The sequence below is a fragment of the Polistes dominula genome, unplaced genomic scaffold (assembly GCF_049000335.1).
Source record: "Polistes dominula isolate Pdom_NZ unplaced genomic scaffold, Pdom_raw_medaka contig_23, whole genome shotgun sequence".
Lineage (NCBI taxonomy): Eukaryota > Metazoa > Arthropoda > Insecta > Hymenoptera > Vespidae > Polistes > Polistes dominula.
In genome coordinates this window covers 3,962,397-3,989,598 of record NW_028300963.1, presented here as the reverse complement: position 1 = coordinate 3,989,598, position 27,202 = coordinate 3,962,397, and the positions used below count along the sequence as shown (strand labels likewise).

At 30.8% G+C, this 27,202-nt stretch overlaps 4 protein-coding genes and 1 long non-coding RNA gene across 13 annotated transcripts; 2 read left to right on the top strand and 3 right to left on the bottom strand.

The window, feature by feature from the left end:
- Nucleotides 1-586: 586 nt before the first annotated feature.
- On the bottom strand, nt 587-5,677 carry LOC107065716 (transcription factor Jun). The gene has a single exon (XM_015319644.2). The coding sequence runs from the start codon at nt 4,212-4,214 to the stop codon at nt 3,378-3,380; it is 837 nt and encodes a 278-aa protein (XP_015175130.1). The 5' UTR covers nt 4,215-5,677; the 3' UTR covers nt 587-3,377.
- Nucleotides 5,678-5,917: 240 nt separating this feature from the next.
- LOC107065717 (transcription factor Jun) lies at nt 5,918-9,623 on the top strand. Its single transcript, XM_089172710.1, has 2 exons — nt 5,918-7,822; nt 8,032-9,623. The coding sequence occupies exon 1, from the start codon at nt 6,966-6,968 to the stop codon at nt 7,791-7,793; it is 828 nt and encodes a 275-aa protein (XP_089028836.1). The 5' UTR covers nt 5,918-6,965; the 3' UTR covers nt 7,794-7,822; nt 8,032-9,623.
- On the bottom strand, nt 9,131-11,322 carry LOC107065715 (uncharacterized). Of its 5 annotated transcripts, none has more exons than XR_016176633.1 (4): nt 11,163-11,322; nt 10,849-10,909; nt 10,296-10,482; nt 9,131-9,367 (listed from the first exon to the last, which is right to left on the bottom strand). It is a non-coding gene; the product is annotated as an uncharacterized LOC107065715 (long non-coding RNA). The 5 variants fall into 5 exon arrangements; XR_001475632.2 differs by having other exon boundaries at nt 11,167-11,322; XR_016176634.1 differs by lacking the exon at nt 10,849-10,909.
- Nucleotides 11,323-11,455: 133 nt separating this feature from the next.
- Pcif1 (Phosphorylated CTD-interacting factor 1) lies at nt 11,456-15,658 on the top strand. The gene is made up of 6 exons (XM_015319643.2): nt 11,456-11,590; nt 12,018-12,326; nt 12,407-12,562; nt 12,653-12,804; nt 12,884-14,245; nt 14,369-15,658. Exons 2-6 carry the CDS (start codon nt 12,045-12,047, stop codon nt 14,640-14,642), a joined length of 2,226 nt encoding a protein of 741 aa, XP_015175129.1. The 5' UTR covers nt 11,456-11,590; nt 12,018-12,044; the 3' UTR covers nt 14,643-15,658.
- LOC107065739 (uncharacterized) lies at nt 14,685-26,943 on the bottom strand. Of its 5 annotated transcripts, XM_089172707.1 has the most exons (12): nt 26,409-26,943; nt 26,194-26,336; nt 25,951-26,101; nt 25,631-25,878; nt 25,476-25,536; nt 24,999-25,195; nt 23,731-24,911; nt 23,461-23,601; nt 20,218-23,389; nt 18,819-20,075; nt 18,522-18,690; nt 14,685-18,429 (listed from the first exon to the last, which is right to left on the bottom strand). In XM_089172707.1, exons 1-9 carry the CDS (start codon nt 26,509-26,511, stop codon nt 23,368-23,370), a joined length of 2,247 nt encoding a protein of 748 aa, XP_089028833.1. In that variant the 5' UTR covers nt 26,512-26,943; the 3' UTR covers nt 14,685-18,429; nt 18,522-18,690; nt 18,819-20,075; nt 20,218-23,367. The 5 variants fall into 5 exon arrangements, with proteins under 5 accessions (XP_089028833.1, XP_089028832.1, XP_015175179.1 ...); XM_089172706.1 differs by having other exon boundaries at nt 14,685-18,690; XM_015319693.2 differs by lacking the exon at nt 18,522-18,690 and having other exon boundaries at nt 14,685-17,225.
- Nucleotides 26,944-27,202: the final 259 nt, after the last annotated feature.

The window sequence follows — 27,202 nt, the reverse complement described above, 5'->3', positions numbered from 1 at the left end:
ATTTGGAATTAATATATAATTTAAATATATAATTTTTTTAATATGCCTTACCACGAACAATCCTCTTGTTAATTAATTCAAGACAAATGATACATTCAAATTAAAACTATTATATAAAACAAATAAGTGGTAAGAAAAATAAAGGGGTGGACAAGAATTCGTATAGTAATTTGTTTAGATAAATATATTATATATTGTGTCTTTATAATTTACTTCTATAAATGATATATATAATAAATTCAAGTATTTTTTGTGATTAACGTATTTTGAAAATTTCTGTTAACTGTAAATAAAAATAACTTAAGTTACTTGAGAAAAATATAACAACAATATTATTATCAATTCTTTACAATGCAAGTAAACATTTTATATTTTTTATTATAATTGACATTTTAATTGATATTTTTGACTATAGATTTGAAAAAATGATTAAAATGAAAATTCTTTGATAAATATATATATATATATATATATATATATATATATATATATATATATATATATATATATATATATATATATATTGGCAATAAAAGAGAAAAAGGTATGTTGATAAAATGTAAAAAAGAAAAAAAAAACAATTCAATTGAATATAAATAAAATTTTATTTTCATTGTATTTCATTCAAAAATAAAATTATTCGTAAAAAAAGACTTTAGCTTTGTTTCAACATATATACAATGTATAATGTTGATACAATATATATATGTGTATATATATAAAAGCGTTATTTTCTACAAATCGTATATCTACGCGTGCTCGCACGGCGATAATCGTCTTCTAAGCACCAATACCGCTATAAATTCTAAATGTTGTTTATTTTTTATTCTTTTTTTTTGTTTATTTTTTAATTTTTAAACTTACTAACTGGATCACATGTTATAATTAACTTAATAAATTTGTCCTATCCGCTTTTCTTCGTCATCGTTGGGTCCATCGTTGACAACTACACAACACCATCGTCATCAAGAGATTTATACAATTTACAAGTCTCTATACATATAATTGTTAATAAAAATTGTCAACGTGTATTATTTACTAAAATATGAGAAATTTGGCATTGAGCGTTCTTTTTTTTTTTCATTTTCTTTCTCGCATTTCATGTTTCTTTCTTTTTTTCTTTTTTCTTCCTTAACATTAGATTTACAGACTGAGCTAATTTGAACTCACAATATTCCTTTAAAAATGAAATATTCTTTTTTTCATAAACATACATGTGTTGTCGTTTTTAATTACATAATGAAAATATATGTAAATATTAAATTTACTTCCTTTTACTCAACTCTTCATATAAAATAATAATCTTTGTAAATCATTACAAATTAATAAATAAAATATATCCGTAAATCTATTGTTAGATATATTATATAATATTTGTTGTTTTTTATTACAATAAGCCAATATTATCGATCGATTTACAAATTACAATCTAATCCAAAGGCATAGGTTGAAAAAATAAAAAGCATATGTATATGTGTATGTATATATATATATATATATATAGATATAGATATATGAGCCGTTCAGTGAACACATCGATTAAATCCACTTTTTGAAAAATCTTAAATTTAAGTGTGAAAGCACTTGGTATAGTCATAACTTTCCTGAATAATAAAAATTAACACCATTAAATGGCAACATTTGTTTGGCCATTGAATAATAAGTAATACAAAAATATACATTATTTCATCGCATTTCTCAACTTTTGGTTTTATGGGGTTAATCGATGTGTGCACTGAAAGGCTCATATATGGACGATCTTTGTAATGTTAAAAATTCCTCGCGACGCATTTTAACGTATACAAGGCACACCATTTGTAATCATTTTTACACATTAGTTAAAATATGACAAAATATTTTATACATTACTTCTTCTTTCACAATTAACATATATATATAATAAATGTATAATATAGACGTTTTCGCAAAATAATTTCATTTTAATAGGGTGGAATAAAATATCAATGAATAAATTTAAAGGGACAATACTGTATTGATTGTTGTTTCCATTAAGCACCTCAACAATACAATAATAATTGCTATACATACTCGCATATGTATATATATATTTATACATATATATTTCATATTCATTTCATATTAATCACTACATATATATATATATAGATATATATATTTTTTTTTTTGAATATTTTATATTGTAGTGTAAATTTCCAAATTTTGTCCCATGAAACATAAGACTAGATACAACAGACAGATAATAAAAGAAAATGGAGTAATAATAAAATGTACAAACGGTAATAATAATACTTCACGAGTAATTAGTAATAATAATTCTGAATGAAAAGAAACAAAATATATATATATATATATATGTATGTATGTATATATGTATAGTCATTAAAACAGAACATTAGTCGTTAAAAGAGATCTTAAAAGATAAGATAAAAGATAATAAAAAAAAAAAATAAAAAAAATAAAGGAAAATAAAAGAAAAATATTACATATATATTTATACGTAGAAGTAAACAAATTAAAATTGTTGGTCAGTTGTTGTTGTCCATTCTGAGAAAAAGCGGCTTGTAAATGCTTAATACCACACGTCGTATATTATATATCCTTTTAGCGAGCAGAGGTAGATACTTATATTGTTAGTTTCTTTTTTATCTTTTAGCAGCTTTGTGTTCGCACACAAACAACACACACACACATACACACATACACTCATCATAATACACAGAGATACATTCATTCAAGGACGCATTAACCCACGTGCACACGTTTCTCCTTCTCGGTTATATCGCATCTCGATTCACTAACAAGTCTTAACAAGTTTATGCGTTTCGATATATAACGGGTGACTCTTTTCTTTTTCTTCTTCTTCTTTTTTTTTACTTTTTACAAAAGAAATCGAAAATATAAAAAGCATTTCTCTCTCTAGCATTCTTTTGCGTCCTTCGATTCGTTACGTTAATAGTCAATAGAGCGCAGAATCATCTGTTTGACACGTTTTATCCTATTTTTCATTCGTCATTGTCCATTGATAAATGACTAACATAGAAGAGAAGAAAGAAAAAGAAGTTTTAAAGCAAGAAAATCACCTATACTGTATTATGTTTTGTTGTGTATGCATGTGTATGTGTGTGTTTTTGTATGTAGGTAATGTAGAAAGAAATAAAAAGAATTCTTGATACGGCACGTGTCCTTATCTCGTTTAAAATTCTATGAAAGAAATGAGATGGAATATAATAATAATAATAAAAAAAAAAAAAAGAAAAAAGAATCGAAGGAATTTTTCGAGACCGAACTACTACCCAGTGTATAAAAAAATCAATGATATTTTTTTAATTCGTTCCACGAAACTTTCTGCGGTTTTACGATAACCTCTCATTTAATCATAATAAACAATCCAATTTTCAAAACTGGCCCGAAATGGTCATAATTTGACAGCCAGAATGAACGTGATCCATCACCTGTTCCTTAAGTTGACAAACGTGTTCCTTGAGTTTATGGACTACTGTGCTCAATTCGCTGTTTTCGCCCTTGAGAATTTTCACCTTGTCCTCCAGCCTGGATATACGTTCGAGTTTGCGTCTGCGACATTTGGAGGCGGCCACGCGATTCCGTTGCCTTTTCCTTTCAAGTTTGATCCTTTCTTGATTCTCCATGTCTATCGGTGACATAGGCGGGGAACTGGAAACGCTTGGTACCGTTTGCGGTTCGTCCTTTATTTGCATGAGTCCTTGACTAACCGAGGATTCCGTGCCGACGCTTTGCACGCTACCGGGTGGCTCCAAAGTTGTATATGTAGCACCGTGCAAGCTACTGGGTTCTTGTGAACTATCCGAATGGTGTAACTCGTTTAAAGCATCGACAAAGCCTCGAGCATAAAGTTCTTGAGCTTCCGTAACAGTTTTTGGAAAAAGTATTTGAGCAGTTGGTGTTGGCAATGATGCAACGATACTCCCGTTACCATCCTGCTGTTCAATTATCAACTTTTCCAATTCTGGCGATCCGAGTTTCAACATATTCAAATCCGGAGAGCTCAAAATCGGTGCTACGTTGTTCAAAGTCGTCGGCAAGGGACCTAATCTTGGTCTTTTAGTTTGTTGTTGTCCTTGTCTCTGACAACTGTTTAAATCCAATGTAAGATTACGTTTAGGTTGATTCATATTGTTTTCACGATTAACAACACCATAAACGCTCGAAGCGTCCTCGTAAAATGTTTGATCCATTGTCAGATTTCGTACCATCGGTGCCACGAAACGGTTTTTCGTCGATAACAATTCGAAGGTTGCCGAGGAAGTCCTTCCACTCCCCCTCTTTCCCCGTTCTCACTCCTGGGTGCGCTCTGATCTCCGACTGGCTTGCTTGCTTGCTTGCTTACTTTCGGACGCTTGTGGTCGTTCTTTCCCTCTCCTTCTCTTCTTTTGTTCCTTCAACTTTCGGCCAAGGCACGCACGCACCCTTCTCGTCGTCGACGATTTGTAGGCAATGCGTTCCGATCAATTGGAAATTCAGGACGCGTTCTTCCTCCCGACGGAATAGTACGCGAGTCGCAAGGACGAGGGCAAATCCGGTTGGTGAAGGAAAGTCGCCGCCTGCCCGTTATTGCCCGTTATCGCCCGTTATTACCCGTTATCGTTTTCTCCGACGACGGTTTTCTTTCTTTTTTCTTCGATCCTATCTCAAGGACAAAATTACATAACCAACAGTTATTTCACTTTTATTTTCTTCTTGCCTTTTTATTTGTCTCTAATGCAAGAATATGCTGCACCAAAGAACAATACTATACTAGTAGCAAATGATTATTGCAGACAATATCAATAAATTCAGTTCACGTATGCGGTTGATGTTTAACCACAGGCGTTGCTCTCTACTCCTTCCCGCTACCAGACTTTTTGTCGTCTCCTTTTTTTTCCAACGATACGTCGAACGTGGATTAAATTGTACGTGCGCGTTTTTCTCGTTGCTCGATTGACAACTTAAAAGCCGCCGATCAGAGCAACAGAGTACACAAGAGGATGAATCACTCTTAGCTGCGTGCTATGTCAAAAGAGTAAAAAAGAAGGGAGAGAGGATAAGAGGGAGAGACAGCAAAGGCAGAAAGAAAGAAGAAGGAAAATGGTAGATACGCAATTGCTACGTGTTAGGACGCGTGTCACGCCTATAGGGGAGTTGTTGATAGTAAACGTAACGCACTCTGTATCACGCGACGTTTCGACTACTTGTGAAGAACTAACCAAAGGTACTGGCTTTTATCCCATGACTCATCGTCGCTATTAATAGCAATGTCGTCACCATTCTCTTCTCTAATTGGTTGTTAGTGTCGTCATTCCTCTTATTCTATTGGTTGGCCGATCCGCGCTACTAGGAATTGGTCGACGCATGCGCAGTAACCGATCGAATACTTTCGACGGAGGGAGCGTTTGAACGTCGGCGTAGAAACTAAATTATATTTCCGTAGATTTTATCCTTAAACTATCGCATTTAGTTGCATAATTTGGTGCCCCATTATCGTTTTTTAGTCCAAATATTGCAGGCTACATTATGATCGAATGAAAAATCCTTTATCGCGTTGGATACATTTTATTGAAATTCTTTAAAAAAACGATTATATAATCGATATTTTGGCTAATAATTGCAAGCATGTTCGATATCGATAAACGATCTAATAGAACTATTTCGACGATCGTTATCACTTAAATATTACTTTCGCAAATGTATAATATAGAAAATAATAAGTCAAATAATTATTGCATAGATAAAAAGGACGGAAATGCGGCCTAAAATGCGCGTATCGCGACTTTCAAACGATCCCTCCGCCAAGACCGTCAAAGATCAGTTAGGGCGCATGCGCCAGTCAATTCCTGGTAGCGCTTCTTGCTCAACCAATCGGGATTAAGTTATACGTCATCGTCGACCAATGAGAGAGTTGTCTCGTGACGACGATATTATTTATAGCGGGATGAGTCATAGAATACAAGGTAGTCGCTTTAGTTGGGTTTTCACAAGTTGCCATAGACATAACGTGGTACGAGCATAAGACACAGCAGCGTAGTGTCAGTTGCGCGTTCACGCTTCCTATCTTTTACCAAGCGTTCTACTATATACATTAGCTTTGACACGTGCGTACGCGTAGGTGTTAACCGTTTTTCTTTCGACCCGTTGAAAATTGCTTTTGCTACACTTGCTTTTGCACCCTTTGCACGCGTTAACAATGATTCATTATCGTGCCCTAAGTTTTTTCTATTAACTTGTCTGCGGAGGGAAGAAAAATATAATAATTGAGGAAAGAGGGAGTGAGAGAGTGTGAGAGGGGGAGAGAGAGAGAAAAAGAAAGACAGAAAGAGAGAGAGAGAGAGAACGAAAGAAAGAGAAAGAGATGCATCCACGCCCACAGTGACGTATACAGGAGTGGGAGTAAAACGAATACCGTAGAAAAACATCGAAGATACCGCGCGTTTGAAGAATTGAAATATAAATTACATTCGATATTTATAAGAAGCGCGAGAGAGTATGCGAGATATTGTACGCGCGTGATGCACGCGCGTCTTCGAGTAAAAGGGAACTCGTTTTTGGATACGCTTATGTAACTCTGCCCTTGCGTCAGAATAAAGAGAGAAAGAGAGAGAGAGAGAGAAAATCGTAATATTTCGAAAAAAATTCAACGCACTGGACAAATCTCTCGGAAAGATTTTTTTTTTTTATCGAACCGGATCTATATGCTCTTGGTTACGGCGTAAAAACATTCAACGAAAGACGCGCTTCGAATTGGTGATTCACCAAAGTGTCGAACGAGCGAGTAAACGAGCGTATTGGAGAAAAAGAGAGAGAGAGAGTGGAGAGTGAGAGAGAGAGAAAGAGAGAGAGAGAGGGGGGAGGACAAAGAGAGAAAATAAAAGACAAGACAAGAGACAACAGGCAGATAGAGCCGACCTTCGGACCTGCTGTCAACGAAACAAGACCTATTCTCTAGGATATCGATGGTAAATAATTGAACAATGGATCAGATATTTAATGAAGACCCTAACGTCAATTACAGAGGCGCGAGTCGTGAAAATAACGTGGGTCTACGCAAACATAATTTAACGTTGGATTTAAACAGCTCGAGGCAAGAGTTACGAGTTAAAACATCGAAATTAGGGCCATTACCAACAACCTTGAACAACATAGCACCGATTTTGAGCTCGCCGGATTTGAACATGCTGAAACTAGGATCGCCGGAATTGGAGAGGTTGATAATCGAACAACAGGATGCTAATGGTGCCAGCAACACCGAGGGCGTCGTCGCATCCTTGCCCACACCGACGGTCCAAATACTTTTTCCAAAAGTGGTGACTGAAGCTCAAGAACTTTATGCTCGTGGCTTCGTCGATGCTCTAAACGAGCTACATCATTCGGATAGCTCTCAAGAACCCTCTAATTTTTACGGTGCTACTTATACGACTTTGGAGCCACCCGGTAGCGTTCAAAGCGTTGGCACAGAATCCTCGGTTAGTCAAGGACTCATGCAAATAAAGGACGAACCGCAAACGGTACCAAGCGTTTCCAGTTCCCCGCCTATGTCACCGATAGACATGGAGAATCAAGAAAGGATCAAACTCGAAAGGAAGAGGCAACGGAATCGCGTGGCCGCTTCCAAGTGTCGCAGGCGCAAACTCGAACGTATTTCCAGGCTGGAGGACAAGGTCAAAGTTCTCAAGGCCGAGAATTGCGAATTGAGTACGGTCGTGCATAAACTCAAGGAACAAATTTGTCGGCTCAAGGAACAGGTGATGGATCACGTTCATTCTGGTTGTCAAATAATGACTGTTTCGGAACAATTTTAAAATATGGGATCAAGCTTGAATTTATACAGGTATCAATTGAATCGTTCCATCATATGTTGCGACCACAATCTTTTATATGATCCCTCTCGAGTATTTTTTCTCTTTTATCTTTATGTATTTATTATTATTATTATTATTATTATTATTATTATTATTATTATTATTATTATTTATATTATATATTATATATTATATATTATATCCTTATGTAATATTTTTATTTTGTACATTGAAACAGGACGTGCTTGATAAGAAGCAATGAGACTTCCGATACCTCATAAAGATTTATATTTTTGCGACTTAAAAGACTTACAATTGTAGTCCAGAGAAAGTGAGAAGGAATTCGAGGTCTTTTGTCTTGCTAATGCGTGCCATTATACCTATACGATGTATACAGCGTACACAGTGCCTTCTATGCATATTATTATTGCATAGGAAAGGATGAGATTTCAAGGCTGTTCGTTCGTTCGTTCGTTTGTTCACTCGCTCGCTTTTTTCAAAATATTCTGGGCTATATATACTACGATCGTAATAACGCTACTCGAGATAACGGTAATTTCAATTTTTAAAGTTATCGACGATAAATCAAATAATCGATAAATTGCTTGCGCGTAGAGATGAAATAAAGCCAACGACGAGAGAACTGAACGATAGTACTAGAAACGTACGTACGATGAAAGTATAACAAATTAATTGTGATTTAGATTATAAGCTTAAGTCCTGATTGGGACATAGAAGTATGGTGCTGATGCGATGAAAGCACGTGCAACTAAGTAATGACAAAATATACCTATACAAATATATTATATCAACGTTTACTAATAATATATATATATATATATATATATATATATATATATATATATATATATATTTACGATGCATAAAAAGATAGATATAGGTATGTTGTTACACGCGTATAAGAGAATTAAACAGAAACGCTCTAATTTTGTCTAACGTACAAACACGCATACAAAGCACACGAAACTAAGTTTAAAAAGAAGATTTTTTACGAATAATTTTATTTTATTTTTTAACAAAGATACGATATAAATGTATACTATTTTCCTTTTATCTTTGTATTAACGCTAAAAGAAAAGAAAGAATGAAAAAAAAGAAAGAAAATAAGATGATATATTTACAATAGATTATCAATCTGTCGAATAATTTAATTTTCATTTACCTATTTACGCGATTTATATATACTTAAACGAGTATATTGTAAAGCTTGTAAAGTTTTGTTTACGAAAGGATAAAATGGTAAAAAGGAAGATTTCGCAGCAACAAATCTTGCGTTAGTTGTCACGAATTTTGGAAGTCGGCCAAACACCACCGGCTTTTCTTTACGTTCGTTGATTTCTTAATTCGTCTTCGTTCCCCACCCTTCCTTCGTCCATTTTCTTTATTCCCTTGTCCCTTTCTCTTTCGTCCTCTCAATACTCTGCAGTGGATTTCGAAACGACCGGTTCTTCCACGAATCCACGTTGGCTTTTGGGACGACGAAAATAAAGCAGCGAGGCACAAGAAGCACAGGCACACAGCATGTGCGATATCTTCGTAAACTTTACGGCTCTCTGAAAGTAAAAACATACGAAAATGGTCATGTCATTTTTATCTACCAAAGATTACGAACAATTTTACATTGTAAATCGTATGTGTGTATAAGCTAAAAAAAAAAAACAGAAAAATACTTTTGTCAAAACATTCGTAAACAAAAAAAAAACAAAGAACTTCTATTCCGTTTCTTAAACGCAGATTTGTTATGCAAATAAATTTAAATGTTGATTTAACATACGTTTAGATTAATAAATATTATAAGGAAGATACAAAGCTACGTCATAAATGGAGTCTCCTTGTTCCAACTGTTGTCGGATCGAGAGATCCCTCTCTTTCAATCTTGATCGTTCTTTTATTTTTGCAATACACTTTGCCAACTAGTGACTAATCCTAACTCAAGAACTTGATATATTGAACATGTTCCTCGAATATGTTACATTAGGATAGATGGACAATGCTATTTTAAAAAAAGATACTAAACAGTAAATATTATTATTTATACAATATTGTTTTAGCAAAGAACTAAACGATCAACTTAATTCTCTCTCTCTCTCTCTTTTTTCTTGTTTTTTCTCTTTTTATTTTCTTTACAAAAATATCACAGATCTCTTGTGTATATAAATGTATACCGTACACATGATATATACTTAGTAAATATAAAAAAAGAACATAAAAGAGAGATTAATCTGTTGGGAGATCAGCCGCTTAGCTACATCAAATCGAATCTCTTTGTAAGTTTGTGAACACAGTGGCCTCTATTTCTGATTCTAAACAACATCCTCGGCTGGCATATTTCGCTTCGTTTTCTTTGAAAGCCGTCAGACGATAATTACATTGCATTTGTGTACGCGAGAATGTTTTCTGCACGTGCGCATATACCTATATATACATACATACATACATATATATGTTCATGTATATGCACGCTAGCGACACGATGCATACTTAAGTTCTCGCGATAATGATCCTTTTGCTGCAGGTGGTCACTACTTGCATGCACGTGCACGTGGTAAGTGCATGCGCTCTTATTTTGTTAGGTCAAATTATATCCCGCGTCTTTTCTCCATTTAAAACTTATAAGATCGGAACGATTATCGACTATCGATTATCGACCATCGATTATTTTCTTTACCTGTCAAAATCAGATATGTTACAATTAGTGAGTGTATTAAATAATTACGTCTAATTGTTATCTAATTATTATTTTATATAGTTTATAATATAAATATACTAATGTTTATTATTTATAGAGTTACAAAAAGAAATGAAATTTTCAGTGACCTCGATATGGCAGAACGAAATAAATACTAGAAAGGATGTCTTATTGTTAGTTTAAATAATCCCATCAACGTTTATTAAATATTGGTTAATTTTAATCAATAAATGAAGTTTTAATATATGCATAATTATATATATATATATATATATTGTTCTTAACACGAAGTATTAATGATTACGAGTTACGAGATTTGAAACAAAGTACATTTATTTTAATTACTTTAGGTTAGAGAATGTTTCAAGAAAATTCATCCAGGTGGCGTTGTCGTCTTGCATTCGATCTGGACAAATTTAATAGAAATTCATCTAAATTACTTGCATCGTTTATGCTTTAGATATTTTAATACCGTATTATGATTCAAGAAAATAACAAATATTTATATCCCATATTCTTATATGAATATGAGAAAGCTCGAAAAAAATTTTGAGATTATTTAAAAGAAATAATAATACAAAATTTGAGAAGACAAAAAGATGAATTTAACATTTAGAAAAATGAGAAAATAAAAATAAAATATGCATTAATAAATATACTTGCTTTAATATCTAGGAACTCGTATTACATGTCCAGGAAGTAGAGAAATGTTTATTATTTATATCCTTTTGGTAATATTTAGAAACAAGAATTTATATGAAAATAATATCCATTTATTTTCTCTTAATTTAATATGGAAATAATTAGTGAAATGAATAAATTAAAAATGGAAATAATTTATAATAATTTTGAAAAAATATTTTATTGTATTCGAGGTCGATTGCAAATGGTTCGACTGTACACGTCCCGCTTTGGAAAACTATTGCGCATGCGCGAGAATTCTTTTAGTATCTGCCAGGATAGTTGGTTGATCAGTTCAAGAAAATGGCGTCTCGTAGGTGGAGATCATTGCGTCGAATTTCACGAATCATGAATGAATTCTAACGTTCGTCTCATATCTTATTTTAATTACGTGTGTTATTAATCGGTAAGTTGTATATTACAATAGTATCATATATAGATAATTAAGAAATGCATAGATTTCAGATATTTACTGATTATTAGTGGGCGCTTAAAAAGAATGTAAACAAACCTGAAAATATCAATTACTGTCAGATAGTATTTAAAAGAAAATCAAACTTATTAAATAAATCTAAGAATTTATTTCAATCTATTTGTAGTTTTCTTTAAATGTAAACTGTAAATATTGAATTTACCATTATATAAATGTGTTTATTTTCTTGGAGTTCAGAAACTTTCAACAGGTGCATAGTCCTTACATGTCAATGTATTTTTCTTTTTCTATTCTTTTATTTCTTTTTCTTTTTTCTACCTTCTCTTTTGTATTTATATACATAAGTATTGTTAACGGATATGACATGATATTAATATTCTCTTACAAATAATGTTTCAAGTGCATTGGGAGAAAGGACAATTGAATAATGAATGAAATAAGTGGTAACAAGCAAGAGTTGGGAAATACTTCAGCCTGGGAAAGTCTATCGACGCCCCCGTCACTGTCATCGGCGCCGAATATGCATCATCATCATCATCATCTTCATCATCATCATCAAACGCTACAGCAGGATACAAATACAACGGTTATGCAAGTAATAGTTCCTACTCCGGTTAAACTTCAACCTCCTATATTATCAACGGCTCAAACTGTAACCGACCATTGTTCCCAACTTGGGCATTTGCAACAAACACCTTTAATGACTCAAGTAAATAGAAGTTAAGAGATCAAGTAATTGAAAATAAGTTGAAAAATGTAATTTATTATAAATATAATTACTGTTAATAGGGCTTAGCGCCAACAAATTTTTCCGATCTTGAACTTTCGCCTGAACTTCAACAACAAGGATGGAAAAAATTTTGGAGTAAACGAGAAAACAGGCCTTACTTTTGGAACAAGTTGACCGGTGAATCTTTATGGGTCGTACCCTCTTTAAAATCTCAGGTATATTGCATAGACAAGTAATATTATATTAAAACAAGTAATATTATAATGTTATAAGAGGTCTTTATCAATGTATTTGTTGTATTCAAGTTTGATCCTATAACGGATCCCCTTGGTATCTGCGGTGTACCTCCTGTTCCTGGAAATGGATCGATACCTCTTTGTACTACACCCAGTGGTGGAGTAAAGCGTAGAGCTTCGGAAGATGGTACTGCACCAGCTCCGAAGAAATTTGTTTTAGCGTATGTATAATATTCGATAAAAAGTGAAAAGAAGTTTAAAAGAAGAAGTAATCAAAATATTATTTTATTTATATAACAGAGGCCCATGGGATCTTGAAATTGCGACGAATGTAATAATTCATGAAAGAGCTCCATCAAATTTACCACATGTCCATCCCGAAGTGGAAGCATTAAGATGTGGTTTACTGACAAAGTTGCGTATGTGCTATCAAGAACTTTGCCATACGCGAGAGTCGATAGATGCTCCTAAAGATTCTTTTAATCGATGGCTTATGGAACGTAAGGTTATAGATTGTGGATCAGATCCATTGCTGCCGAGTCAGTGCTTTCCAGAGATCTCAATGTCGATGTATCGCGAAATTATGAATGATATCCCTATTAAATTGATAAGACCTAAATTTACTGGCGATGCTAGAAAACAATTGTCTCGTTATGCCGAAGCTGCTAAGAAAATGATTGAATCAAGAGCGGCATCTTCAGAAAGCAGGAAAGTTGTCAAATGGAACGCGGAAGATACGTTTCAATGGCTACGCCGAACAGTAGGCGCAACGTTCGACGATTTTCAGGATCGACTTGCTCATTTGAGACGCCAATGTCAGCCTCATCTTACGGAAACTGTGAAAGGAAGCGTCGAGGGTATTTGCTTGAAAATTTACCACTTGTCTACAGAGTATGCGAAAAAAGTCAAGGATAAAAATAATCAAATATTAAAAGACAGTGGTTTAGGGGATGTTATACCGTTGGGGGGACCAGCCAGTACTCAAAGAAAAGTTTGGTGTTATCCGGTGCAATTTTCTCTTCCTACTCCTCGACTTCCGCAAGTGGATTATCTTCCGGAACGTGATCAAACGATGTTACGTTTTCATGGTGACACAGTGTGCATTAATAATACACACTTTACTAAATTAGAACATTTATATAGGTACAATTGTTTCGATGATAAAAAATTTGAAATGTTTTTACCTCGTGTATGGTGTATGTTAAAACGATACCAAACATATCTTGGTATCGAAGGACAAGCTACTCAAATGGCTCTGCCGGTAACAGTTTTTGAGTGCCTCCAAAGATCATTTGGCGTGACATTCGAGTGTTTTGCTTCTCCCTTAAATTCTTACTTTAGACAATATTGTTCAACATTTGCCGACACAGACTCTTATTTCGGCTCGAGAGGTCCTTTTTTGGATTTTAGACCGGTAAGCGGTTCTTTTCAAGCTAATCCGCCCTACTGTGAAGAACTCATGGAAGCAATGGTCAATCACTTTGAACGTCTCTTGGCGGATTCAGCAGAACCTTTATCCTTTGTTGTATTTCTACCCGAGTGGCGAGATCCAGCACCTAATGCTCTAATAAAGCTAGAAAGTAGTCATTTTAAACGCAAACAAGTGGTAGTACTTGCGATGGAACACGAATACAGACATGGACATCAACATATATTACCAAAGTATATTTAATATCCATATTTATCTTATATATTTGTATTTATTTATTAATTAATTAAATAATATATATTAAACATCTTTTCATTTAATGATATTATAACAAATCATGTTATTTTATATTTAAGAGGGGAAATTAACATCAGGGCTGCTCATGGAACTTTGGTCGTATGGCTGCAAAATGCGGCGGGTGCTGCAAGATGGGGTCCTACCGAGGAACGCGTAGAGGCATTGCTAGAAGCTTGGCGTCCAGGAAGAGAAAGAGAAAGGGATAAACAAGAACTTCTTTCTCCATCCAGACAAACTCATCAACAAATTCCTGCAACGCCCGTTTCTGTCTTGGCCACTCAAACTCCTCCGACTATGCCTCTCTCACAAACGCTATCCACCCATCCAGCATAATCGTATGCAAATAATTTATAATATCAATTTAATCTTAGTTCGTTATATTAAAAAAAAAAAAAAAAAAAAAAAAAAAAAAAAAAAAAACGAGATCACACTAATGTACTCGTATATCTTTTTTAAATCATCCCGGACTTTAATTTTTTGTAAATAATGTACTTTCTCTCAAATATTTACTTTATGAATAGATTTATATATATGCAATATCTAATTTTTCTAATAATATTAATTATTAATTATGATTAATGCATGTGTTTAGAACGCGCTTATGAAACGCGACGTGTAAGATATATTAGGTATACTTGCCATGCAAGATCAAATTGGTACTATTGTAAAAGATAATAAGCAATTAAGTCTATATAATTATTTATACACGCACACAGAATGTTGCAATTAGCGATCGACATGAGCACATAGCCAGGTTTATTCAAATTTATTTTATTGAAATACGCTTTATTATTTTTATTCTTATGCAATTATTATTATTATTATTATTATTATTATTATTATTATATATATATATTCTTTTCATTTCTGCTATTGAGTTAGTTAGAAATATTTGAAATGTTCTATTTCAAATATTAGAGACGCATCTTTCTACTGGACTAAATACTTTAGCCTTAAAGAAACATCAAGTAATAATTATAATACGCGAATAATTTGTGATATTTTTTCATTATGTTTAGGGCTGTGCAATTTTATCGTACATTATAATATGATATGATAGAAAGAAACTCTATCGCAACTATAAAATGTAATCTAAAGAGAGAAAAGAAAAATCTCACATTGCCCTAAATCATTGTGTCAGCAGCATATTATTATAGAATTGATTTTTCTATTAGATATAATATTTATCTTTTTTATATTAACGCGTTGTCTTGGAGATGATTATTTCAGATTTCTGTCATATTAAAATTATTATATGAATTATTTAGTAAATGTAAATAGAAAGAAAATCACGGCAGAAGATCTTTTGTCAAAAGAAGTAAAAAAAAAGAAAAGAAAAGAAAAAAAAAGTAACATGCTTCGAGTATATTTTTCTATATGTAATATGTGCTCACATTCACATTAATTCATTCATTCATTTATTTACTAATTAAAATATCAACGAATGATCCAACTTAAAAAAAAAAAAAAAGAACTTCTTCCAATCGAAATCAATTCGCGACCAATAATTGTATTTATTTGTAAATATTTGAAAAATCTTTTCACAAAAGGTTTCTCATTATTCATCATTTTCTCGAGAGTTTGTCGACGTAATTTAAGATTTAAACATTCTGTGCAATGGATAAATATATACGACCAACTTGAAATAAGAAAAAATTACATCGAAACAATCATTTCTAATGAAAAGATGAAGGAAAATACTTGTAAATATGAAAGAGAATTAGATTACAATTGTGAACAAAATATCTCATGTGTATATCTAATAAATCTCGGATAAAATTAAAAATTGAAATTCAAATTGAAAAACAACCGTCGTCTTATGTCGTATCTTTGAAAATTGATAATAATACATATTTCTTAATAGAATGAATAACAAATAAAATGCGACAGTATGATAAGTTTAAAAGTATCATTGAATGAGGGAGAGAAGAGAGAGAGAGAGAGAGAGAAATTTCTTTGATTGTTAGAAACACTGTCTCTGTCTTCTTCGTCAGCTGAATAAATATACAGTAATCTATATATGGTGTTCTCTAAACGCAAAGGTACATCGTTGTAAGTCGTTTATTGTTAATAATTAATAAACTTGTAGTTTCTTAAACAACGTACATCTTATAAATTCACAGTATATTCACAAATCGTGTTATTTCATACACATGGAAATAATAACATTCAATCTATCATTAGATTATTTATATATTTATTTATTTATACGAAATGAGAGCCACAGCCATATCATTGCTATATAAAAATATCCAATAATATGATATGTTTGTTATGCATGTGATGAGTTATACTACTATGAGATAACACATTGAAACTGTAAAAGGATATCTTAACAAGTTATAAAAGAATATTTCATTCCTGTATTAATAATGCTTTAATAATTGTGTGTTGTGTGTTTTTTTTTTTTTTTTTTTGCAAAAAGCATTCTTAGATTTTCGTCGGATATCGCTTTTGTTTGGCGGTTTTCATTGTTTCGTGATAAAAGTCGTTTTACGGTGTGGGCTAATCAGACCTACGCCCAACCCCCGAAAGAAGGCCAATTTCAAGTCGGCTATTCGCGACTGTTTATTCAATTTATTCGCAGCTAATCTCCGTCCCTATGCAGGGCCAATAGGCCCTTCCTTTATCCGCAACCTGAGGACGTGCTGTGTCGTGGTGACTGGGACCCACTCCGGGGACCACTACAAACTAATTTTCCTTTCTACATTAATTATAAATCAAATAATAAGAATAATCTCTTACTTGTTGATGTTTAATAGGAACGTTGCTTGAAACTTAAAAATACGTAGCTCTTTTTATCGTAGATAAATGAGATCCAAGAATTTCAAACATGCTTAACCATTCCGAAACAATTATAAGTAGTTTATCTTTCTTTTTTATAATTTCTTTTACCGTATTAATTACTGCTCTCATCTACATCAAAATAATATAAATATAATTCATGTGTTTAATATAATTATATGCTATGTAAAAATTCTAAATTATAAAATGATCATTTTAATTAATTATAAACTCACGTCGTACAAAAAAAAATTAATTACTTTGGAACTCAATCGATTTGATTCAAATACTTGATTTGAAAAAGTAAGTAGATTTTTTGAGAATTGTTGGTCAATATCAATCTCTTCGTTATCTCTCTTCCTAAAGAAAGTTTCTTAAAGAAAAAGATTAATAATAAGAAATTGTAAAATTAACTTTTAGTGTATTTATCAAATAGAAGGAATAGCGAAGAAGAAAACGCATTCGCAATGTCATTTTCGAATGACAAAATTGGAGTTGGTAATATAAATTCACAAGAAGTTCAAGACAATACAATATGCTTTATTTGTAAAGTACAAAAACAAATAGATTAAATTAAAGATAAGAAAATATATTTTATACATTTGTAATATTTTATATTAATTTTAAAAATGTTTTTTACTTTTAGTTACACGCCAATTCTGCAAGTCTGTATTTATTGACAGATGAAGACGAAAAAAGAATTGCAAGAACATATTTTAGTATAGATAAAAAAAAAAATATATAGACAAAATTTTAGTAAATTTAGAAAGAAAAAATCTATGAAAACATTAAAATTTAATAATATGGAATCAGCAAAAACAAAAGACAAATTAAAGTAATTGAGAAAAAGACCACACAAACATTACCGCATAACAAAAGACCGCACAAAGAGACCACAAAAAATATTAGATAATAAACTAAACTCTTTACCAGCGGAAGGATTTTACAAAATCTGCATGAATCACTTGTAGGCCAGCCTTCAGAAGACATAATAAGAGAAGATCCAGTTGGTTTAAAAATTAAACTAATGCCGCATCAGCAGTATGCATTAGCATGGCTCAAGTGGAAATCCTAAAACTAAAACATTTGAAGCAGTGTGTGGTCTTTCAGCAGATAAAAGGTGGGTGGGCACTATCTGCTAGCCCAATACAAAATAAAGAATTTGATTTATACTCCTTATTAAAATTTTTTTAAATATTCTCCATATGACAACATCCATATATGGAAAATATTTATAAACAGTAAAAATGTTAAAGATCGTGACAAATTAGGCGTAATTATGAAAAGTCTGATACTTCGAAGCAGCATTTGGATTATTGAAAGATTCTATTCCGTCCTAAAAAATATGTTACATGTATATAGACTTATACTATGAATGTATTTAAAAGTACATTAATTATAAATCAAATAATAAGAATAATCTCTTACTTGTTGATTTTTAATAGAAACTTTGCTTGAAATGTCAGCATACGTAGTTCCTTTTATCGCAGATAAATGAGATCCAAGAATTTCAAACATGCTTAACCATTCCGAAACAATTATAAGTAGTTTATCTTTTTTTTATAATTTCTTTTACCGTATTAATTACTGCTCTCATCTACATCAAAATAATGTAAATATAATTCATGTGTTTAATGTAATTAATTGCTATGTAAAAGTCTACATTATAAAATGATCATTTTAATTAATTATACACTCACGTCGTACAAAAGAAAAATTACTTACTTTGGAACTCAACCGATTTGATTTAAATACTGGATTTGAAGAAGTAAGTAGATTTTTTGAGAATTGTTGGTCAATACCTATTTCTTCGTTATCCCTAAGTTTTATTCTTTCTTCATTTTAATATAGTGACATTTTGACATTTTATTTATTTGCCATATAAGATCTTCATTATTTTCATCTACTATGCCATTTTGTTCAGCATCACTTTGATCCAACATAGCTTGAATTATTGGCTTTAAAAGTAAATTTATTTCGCGTTTTTTTACATTGTTTTTTTTATCTACAAAATAAATAAAATATTGATTATACCGTTAATTGAAAAAATATTATTATTTTTTAATATATCTTATATAAAATATAAAACTTACTTGGATTTGACATATAAGTTGGTTTATCGATTATATAATCCAGATGCTAAGTTTACCGATTCATCTTTTTTTACCTTTTGACCACCATCGGACCATTGTATCGGACCATAACCATATGACCATATTATTATTTGATTTATAATTAATGTACTTTTAAATACATTCATAGTATAAGTCTATATACATGTGACACATTTTTTAGGACGGAATAGAATCTTTCAATAATCCAAATGCTGCTTCGAAGTATCAGACTTTTCATAATTACGCCTAATCTGTCACGATCTTTAACATTTTTACTGTTTATAAATATTTTCCATATATGGATTTTGTCATATGGAGAATATTTAAAAAATTTTAATTAGGAGTATAAATCAAATTCTTTATTTTGTATTGGTCTAGCAGATAGTGCCCACCCACCTTTTATCTGCTGAAAGACCACACACTGCTTCAAATGTTTTAGTTTTAGGATTTCCACTTGAGCCATGCTAATGCATACTGCTGATGCGGCATTAGTTTAATTTTTAAACCAACTGGATCTTCTCTTATTATGTCTTCTGAAGGCTGGCCTACAAGTGATTCATGCAGATTTTGTAAAATCCTTCCGCTGGTAAAGAGTTTAGTTTATTATCTAATATTTTTTGTGGTCTCTTTGTGCGGTCTTTTGTTGTGCGGTAATGTTTGTGTGGTCTTTTTCTCAATTACTTTAATTTGTCTTTTGTTTTTGCTGATTCCATATTATTAAATTTTAATGTTTTCATAGATTTTTTCTTTCTAAATTTACTAAAATTTTGTCTATATATTTTTTTTTATCTATACTAAAATATGTTCTTGCAATTCTTTTTTCGTCTTCATCTGTCAATAAATACAGACTTGCAGAATTGGCGTGTAACTAAAAGTAAAAAAAAAATTTTAATTTAATATCGCAATTACGTTAATGTATACATCTATTTACATAAAAGGTAGTAAAAAAATAAAAGGTAGTAAACAATGGATTTTATAATTAAGTTATTATTAATACTTTTAATACTCACTTTTTTATTGAAGTTGATTCCTCTTCGTCACTATTTAAAATTACAATAAATTCTTTGCTACGCCAAGATATATTAATATCATTATTTAAAATATCAGATTAATTATCTTCGTTCAAATTGGTGGAAGTATTATTCGACATATTTAATAAATTATTATAGTCAATTATTTAAAAGTAATATATATATATATATGACTCACTGTTTTGATGAATTTCTAACCAGAGAATCGTTTAAGCATAACTTATCTACACGTATTTATACAAAAAGTAATCTACGCCCTTTTGGAAAGGGGTAGGGAACATATTAATCTTATTGGCTTCCAGCATCCACCGGAGGTAGTTGGAGGTGGGGCCAAATCGGATATATACCCATATATAAAAAGAAGAAGATTGAAGAGAGAGGAAGATAGAAATAGAAGTCCTAAGAAAAGAGAAATCGAGAAAAAGGGAAAAGAAAAAACAAGGAAAACATAAAAGAACAGCGATATTTTTTTACCAAAGTCATACCGTTTTTTTCCCGACGGTATAAACATAGATTTCTATGGGTATAAACCGAGAACAAAATTTAACTAGTGGGAATCTAAAATCTACGGCTTTTGAAAAAAAAAAAACAAAGAGAAAAGAAAAAGCACAATTAATTAATAATAAATGGAAAGAACTACGTACATCGTTTCTGATGAGTGAACATCTTCGATTAGAAAAAATATCTTTATTTTTTATTTAATAATAATATATGATAACAATTTTAAAATGATCTTCTTCTTTTTTTTATATTTTTTTATTAATTATTACTAAAGATTTTTATTTCTTTTTGGGGGTTTGGGGGGGGGGTGTTCGTTCCTTGATAATTACACGTACCAACGCGAGGAAAATTTTAATTAAATTCTTTTTATTGAATATTTCATTTGAATACTATTGTTCACATTCCAATTATTTACAAGACACGTATTTTGAATGTATGCGATGATAGATAATTATGTAAAATAATTAATATGATCGTAATTAGTATGTTGATCGCTTAGAGTAGTGCTCCTTAGTTATCCTCTGACGAATTTCTTCTCTTTTAATTGAACATTTGACTATGACGATATCGATAACGTGATTTCATAGATATCTCTATAAATCCTATACTCTCTATTAAATCTCTATTAAATAAATATTCGTCTAAAGTTAATTTTTGTCAAAGAAAAATAAGAAAATAATTGCTCATCTCGACGAACCAAATTCTTCTTCCTCGAGAGAAAATTAACAGAAATCTTTGCGCTTGAAATATCTATTATTAGAAAATGTAGATAAACTAAAACACAAATATAGGAATAACAGAACGAAAATAAAGAATTGTAATAAGTACTTAAAAATAAGAACGATAAAACCGCATGATTCGCGAGTTATCATTGTATTTGTTATTATGTAGTTAGCAATGTTGCAAATCGTTGTATAAAAATATACCCTTTATTCAAGAGGTTGTTGCATAATATATATATAGTTTTTTTTTTTTTAATATATTTTTTATTACTTAAAACCTTGCAAAATTAAATGAAATTGTGGTAGGTTGTATTTTTTAAAATTTAAAACAAATACGGAGTTTGTTGAGACACAACGAGTCTCATTTCTTCATTTATTTCTTTCTTCATTTTAGAATTTTTTTCAAGAACAATAAAAAAATATTAAAACGATGGTTTTTATTCTACGAATATATTCAGAATATTATTACAATATATTACAAAAGTTTAGAACAATTTTTTTTCTTCATATTTAATTATAAAAGAATAATAAGACGTGAGTTTTAAATTATTCATATTTAAATTACGAGCGTGCCGAAAGGTGGTACCGAAGTCACGTGACAGTTCTGCGCATGCGTCAAAATGCTCCTACGAAGACTATGAGATTGACTAATGGATTTAATTTCTATATTAAAATTTGTAAAATGTTTTCCTTTAGACGATATTCATGTATTTCGAATTTATCATCGAAAGTAGATTATTGTGAGAGAGTTAAATGTGACAACATAAACATAATATTAACTAAAAGGTTTGAAAAAAAAAAGATGAAGGTTATACCGTGATAAATACATAAAGTAAACAGAATAGAAGAAACAGAATAAAAAAAAGGTTAGTGAAGATAAGAAGGAATAGTAAAATAAATAAAATAAATTGAAAATTTTGAAAAGAGAGACGGTTATACCGTGTTAAGAGAATAGAGAGAGAAAATATAACGAATTATTGTTCTATATATTATATAAGGATACAGCGAGCAGGTGTGTATAATTAATCTACAATTTTGATCTAATTTTGTAACTTTATCCTAAAAATGCCGAGACGTATGAAAATACCTAAAATTTGAGAAGACAAAAAATATAAGAGAAGACCTTTCGTATATCGACCAAGATAATTTTGATCCTGAAATTGGACTAACAGATATTTCAGAGGATCAATCAGAAGAAGTGGAGGAGAATAATTTTTTTTTTTTTAATTTTGACTTAGATCACTTTCATAATTATGGGCACAAATATTTTACAGAAACTTTCATTGAATTGAAATGATTATTAAAATTACTGTATTACATATATTCGTTTGATTTACTTTACAGTAAAATGCGATTTATATGATTTTATTTTATAGAAGAATTTGTCCAACTTTTGTCATTTTATTGCTATTGTAATTTTTAGTAACTGTTAAAATACATTTATTAAATATTACATAATTACTATAGAATAATGTTCACAGTTATTATAATATTATCTCTTTTTAAATCTATTGTAATGATGAATTTTTTTTCTTATAAAAGTTCAGCAAAATACACTACAAAGTGATTAAATGTGCTGTTCTAACATTATATGTTACATTGTATTTTTTTTACATTTTGAAAGTATAACTTCACGAAAAGCGGTAAAAAAGAGGAAAGAGATGAAACTTTTGAAATAAAAAGAAGATCCAAGCACCGCTAAAGTTATACTACAAAAACTTCCACGTGATAAAGACTTACACGCTAAATCGCAGTCATTGGAGGGTCATTTGTGTTTAACAGCATATTTCATCACTTTGTAGTGTTTAATCACATTGTTTGCATTGTATTTTACTGTTTATAAATATTTTCTTAAATATCTTCTTTCTTTTTGTTCTTTTACATAGATATATATATATATAAATATTCATTTGTATCTTCTTAACTTTCTACAATAAAAAAAAAAACAAACATTAATTAAGTAATATAATGAATTTAGTTATAATGATGCATTACTTACTTTCTCAAATTTGGTTCCTTAAGATTTTGTGGTGCCTTTTGTCTTTTAGGACGTTCATAAGAAGTACTTAAGTTTGTGCTTCCTGTATCACTTTCAGAATCACTAGAATTTTTCAACGATGGAGAATGTAGGGTCTTTTGTCTGTTTAAAAGATTAAGTGAATATTTCTTAAATAAGGAATATTAATAATGATGAATAATAATAAAGTAATGAGAGATGGATATTGATCGAATGTAAAAAAGAAAAAAAAAATGTAATAATAATACATACGACAAAATGCTAGAATTCTGTGATAATATTTCTTCTAAGGAAAATGACTGCGATTTAGCGTGTAAATCTTTATCACGCGGAAGTTTTTGTAATATAACTTTGGCGGTACTTGGATCTTTTTTATTTACAGATTTCTTCTCTTTTCTCTTTGTGCCCGTCTTACGTGAAGTTATACTTTCAAAATGATGACCTATGTTCAAGGATTGACTTGTTTTTCTTAATTTTGTTTGTCGATGTTTATCAAATGATATATCTACCACTGGTATCGTACAATCGATAGCAGTATTTGAAAGTGGAGGAAGTTTAACCGTATTCTGTTCTATCAATGAATCATCATCATTGCAGATATTATTATTAAAGATCAATGGAATTTCACTAATATCCTGCAAATTTCCTAAATTTTCCGTCATCTCAGGTTCCATTTCTGTTTTAACTACGGATTCTACAACGGTATCTTCTAAAACGGGCAATTTTAAATCGTTTATATCAAAAGATACATTTTTAACTTTTCGTCGCATATGCATTAAAGTAAAATCGTCGATATCTTCGTCCATAACTTCGATAGAATTTCCACGTTTTTGTGTCACAAATCCATCCTTATTGATATTATTATGTTCTTCCATTTTGTTATCGTCTTTTTCAAAATAATTTAAAACATCATCTCCTTTTTCCAAATGACAAGATTTATATAATGTTTTTTTACAATTGGAATTATTAGATACGTTATTATCTTCTTCGTTGTTATTGCTATCACTATCGATTTCACTATCGCTATCGCTATTGCATTGCATTGTGGAAGTCTTATTAGTATCGTCTCTTTTATTATTACAATCCTTTACTTCGCTACTACTATTTATCCTTGTATTTGATATCAAAGATGAGTTACTATTATAACTATCTAATAACCAGCTTGGACCTTCGAGTGGATCGTTCTCGTTGGATACTTCATGAAGACTATCATCTCTGCTATTTTCTTGAACATTTAATTCGGGCTGTTCATTTGTAATCCTTGTATTATTATTTTCTACAGTGTTATTACTATTTTCATCCGAAAAGTCTGTCGATAATTGTCTTTTCGAAATAATTATAACATCTTTATTTCGTCGATCAGATACATTATTCGTCGAATTATTCATTTCTATGTTATTACCATTAGCGACGTTATATTTCGTCGAACTCAGCTATTGTTCAAAATAAAAAGGCATATGTAATAACATTCAATAATAAATATTAATAATTATTTAACCATAATAAGGGAAAAAACAAACCCTTCGAATATTAATAGTTGGAGAATTCTGTAAACAATTGGAAACATCGTTCAACATGACACGGACACTTGTCATCAAATCAGTGCTTTCTCCATTCATCGATGCCGACAATCTATTAGACTTGGATTTTGAACGTTTCTCAGGTGGTTTTCCTGAATGCCTACTTTTTCGTTTACTAAATCGTCGCTCATCTTCATCTAAAAATAACAAATTAAATAACTCTCTATTTGTTATATTATTTGAGCCGTTCAAAGCACACATCGATTAAATCCACTTTTTGAAAAATCTTAAATTTAAGTGTCAAAGCACTTGGTATAATCATAACTTTCTTGAATAATAAATAATATAACATAATAAATAATATAAATAATAAATAATATAACAATATACATTATTTCATCGTATTTCTCAACATTTTGCTTTATGGAGTTAATCGATGTGTCCACTGAACGGCTCATTTAGCATAATATTTCATACCGCTAGTTCTGGGGGAAGAAATGTTCAACCTTTCTGGCATTCTACAAATGCGACCATCGGCCTGAAATAATAAATGATGCATTAATAGTTCATTATCAATATTATCCAATCAATTATGATATATTGATAATGTTATTGGTGTTATTGTAACGTACGTTTCTTGCTCGTCTTCTAAAAGAAACAGAAGTAGAAGAGCTATCCTCGTTTGTACTTGAATTTGGAGGAGATATCACAACCGGTGAAGATACTTCTTCTATAGTACTCAAGTTGTTTGAATTGTTATAACGTTGCATATTTACTCGACTCAAATTAATAGTGGGCTTTGTTATCGTATGCCCACTTACCATTGGTTTAACTATTCCTTTAGTTGGTTGTTTAACTGACATCCTTGTATTTTCTCCTTCTAACAAATAATTCTTTGATAAGTGATTATTAAGCTTATGAGTTGTATCATTCAGATAAAAAATTTCCTTACTAGAAAATGGATTGCAGGACATTCGTACGCTCGTATTCGTGGAAGATGCAAATTCTTGACAGGAAGCGATTGTATGTGTTACAAATTGGGTCAATGAGACTAACATTTTGAGCATTTCTTTAGCATTTTGTAATGCATTAATTATCGTATTCTGAAAAGAAAAAAAAACGACAATTAACGACAAGAAAGAATGGTACTTACATCTCTCTCGTGTTTGATTTATTTTTTATTTTTTAAATTTACTTCGCGTTTAATACAAGCTGAACTCAAATCTTGAACTTCTGCTAATAAAGCAACATTTTGTGAGAATAAGAGTTGTCGTTTTTCTTTTTGTTTAGAAAGAGCCTTTGCTAAACAACTGTTGTTACTTCTTAAATATTCGTATGCTGAAAGAATAAAATTATTGGTTAGTAAAAGAATTATTTAAATATATAAATATATATTTATTAAATACTCACATGCCATGCAGCCTCTGTTCCTGGGATACCTTCCTAAACATTGGGATCTTTTGGTGAGCAGAGCAGCTCTTTTGAACCTCCTTTGCCTCGATATTTGTGACATTGTTTCCTTTATTTCTTTTTATTAATTTTATTCTCAAATAAAATAAATATTTATTTAAACATATTAGTTAACAAATAAAACTATTTTTTTTTTGTAAACTCTAAAACATTAATTGTAAACAAGCTAGTAATAATATATCTATATATAATTAAAAAATAACCGAAATTGATATGAAACAAGACGACTAACTTGAAATCCAACGGAAATATGAATAATTTCTTACTGACTAAATCAAAGCAAGTATAAGAAAAATACTCAGCTATAAACGATACACCATTTAAATATTTTCTTTATTAATATTTCATTTGATATGATAATTATTTAACAAATCTCTTATACTAATGTTACAATTTGAACACCTTGTAGTTTTTATTCTATTGAAAGATTATTAACTGGTAGAAAATGTACATCGTCGCCATTTAAAATGTTTTAGACAATAATTTACTAGAAACAGGAAATGTTTGATTGTTTTCTATCACAGTGCCATCTACAGGTCTTGATTAAAAGTATTTATAGTTACTAGATTATATATAGAGTAGCAATTCTCATCTTGGTTAAATAGATAACCCATGATCAAAATTATTCATACTTTTTCGAAAATGACATTTACAAATTTATTTGAATAAATTTTCTATCTCTTCGATTATATACATATCGATATTTAAGAAAAAAACATCGAAATCGAAGATAA